Here is a 1850-nt window from a genome sequence, read left to right as displayed (position 1 = left end):
GAAGTAAAGGCACAAGATGGCTCTCCTCTTCCTGGCTCCAGACTCAGTAATGGATTATTGAAAGGCCATAGACTCTGTAAGTGCTTTAGTATAGAGGTTAGTGCTGGGGGATCATAATGTAGGGCTATTTGGGGCAATTTGTGTCTAGATGGTCATTGATCTTCATCATAGCTATCTAATTACTTAGATCCCTTTCTTGATCCCCAAGAATTAGAAAAGAAAGAGGCTCATATAGAAACATACTCAATCCAAAGTAATTGGGTTGGTTCCATCTATTTTTAGAATATTCTTGTTTTTCCTTGGAGAACTTAAGTTTGACATTCATAAAGACCTTCAGATATGTTGAAAGCAAGGGGATTTGGGTTAAACTCATGTTATTTTCCCTCCTCGGATATTTCCTCAGATATGTAGATCCTATGAACCTATCAACGACACATGTAACTGAATTTGTTCTCCTGGGATTCCCTGGTTCCTGGAAGACACAAATTTTTCTCTTCGTGTTGTTTTTGGTGTTTTATGTCTTGACCTTGTTGGGAAATGGAGCCATCATCTGTGCAGTAAGATGTGACTCACGTCTACATACCCCCATGTACTTCCTCCTGGGAAATTTTGCCTTCCTTGAAATCTGGTATGTTTCCTCCACTGTTCCTAACATGCTAGCCAACATTCTGTCTAAGACCAAAGCCATCTCATTTTCAGGGTGCTTCCTACAGTTCTACTTCTTCTTTTCGCTGGGTACAACTGAATGTCTCTTCCTGGCAGTAATGGCTTATGATAGGTACCTGGCCATTTGCCGCCCATTACATTACCCTGTCATCATGACTAGGAGACTTTGTTGTATTCTGGTATCATCATGCTGGCTCATTGGATTCCTTGGCTACCCAATCCCTATCTTTTCCATTTCCCAACTTCCATTCTGTGGTTCTAATATCATTGATCACTTCCTCTGTGACATGGACCCATTGATGGCTTTGTCCTGTGCCCTAGCTCCTATTACTGAATTTATTTTTTATGCCCAAAGTTCCTTTGTCCTCTTTTTCACTATTTCATACATTCTTCGGTCCTATATTTTGTTGCTCAGGGCTGTTTTTCAGGTTCCTTCTGCAGCTGGCCGGCGAAAGGCCTTCTCTACCTGTGGTTCCCATTTAGTTGTGGTGTCACTCTTCTATGGGACAGTAATGGTAATGTATGTGAGTCCTACATATGGCATTTCAACGTTGATGCAGAAGATCCTTACCCTTGTATATTCTGTAATGACTCCTCTCTTTAATCCTCTGATTTATAGCCTTCGTAACAAGGACATGAAACTTGCTCTGAGGAAAGTTTTGCTAGGAATGAGAATTGTCAAAAATATATGAGTCAAAGCTGTGACATACTTACATGTTCTAATAAAGAACCAGCTGGAGATGTGTCATGATGTGTCAATTGAGTCACCTGTTTTTGCTCTTCGCTGTATTTTTTTTTTTTTTTGTGGTAAGGATCCATGTAACCCTGGTTAGCCTCAAACTCATTCTCTAGCCTAAGATTACTTTGAAAAGATCTGATTCCATATTCCAAGTTTCCATATTTCAAGTACTAGGGTTACTACTGTGTCCCACCAGGCCGGGCTTTGAATTTGTTTTCCACACCCAGTGATATTTTTTCAAAGCCTAAATAAAATGTGATTCCTATGTGAGGTGATCTCCTACTCAGGTACCCATGGATTTTAATTATGGAAGCATCATTGTAACAAGACAGTAAAGTTAACTTTGTTTTAGATGTGTTTGTGTTAGTATTTGCAAGATAAAAACTAAAAATAACAGTCCTATTCACACATAGTCATTACACTTACTGGAAATAAAAGAGATTTG

General features: G+C 39.4%; 1 protein-coding gene across 1 annotated transcript; it reads left to right on the top strand.

Annotated features, from left to right (window-relative positions):
• The first annotated feature begins 371 nt into the window (after positions 1 to 371).
• Positions 372 to 1358, top strand: Or11h4 (olfactory receptor family 11 subfamily H member 4). The gene is given in 1 exon segment (NM_001000970.1): positions 372 to 1358. A coding segment is annotated over 1 exon segment (987 nt).
• The last annotated feature ends 492 nt before the right edge of the window (positions 1359 to 1850 follow it).

The sequence above is a fragment of the Rattus norvegicus genome, chromosome 15 (genome assembly GCF_021556685.1).
Source record: "Rattus norvegicus strain SHRSP/BbbUtx chromosome 15, alternate assembly SHRSP_T2T, whole genome shotgun sequence".
In the NCBI taxonomy this organism is placed as follows: domain Eukaryota; kingdom Metazoa; phylum Chordata; class Mammalia; order Rodentia; family Muridae; genus Rattus; species Rattus norvegicus.
Note: the sequence above shows the minus strand (reverse complement) of the source record. Positions and strands in the feature narration are given on the sequence as shown.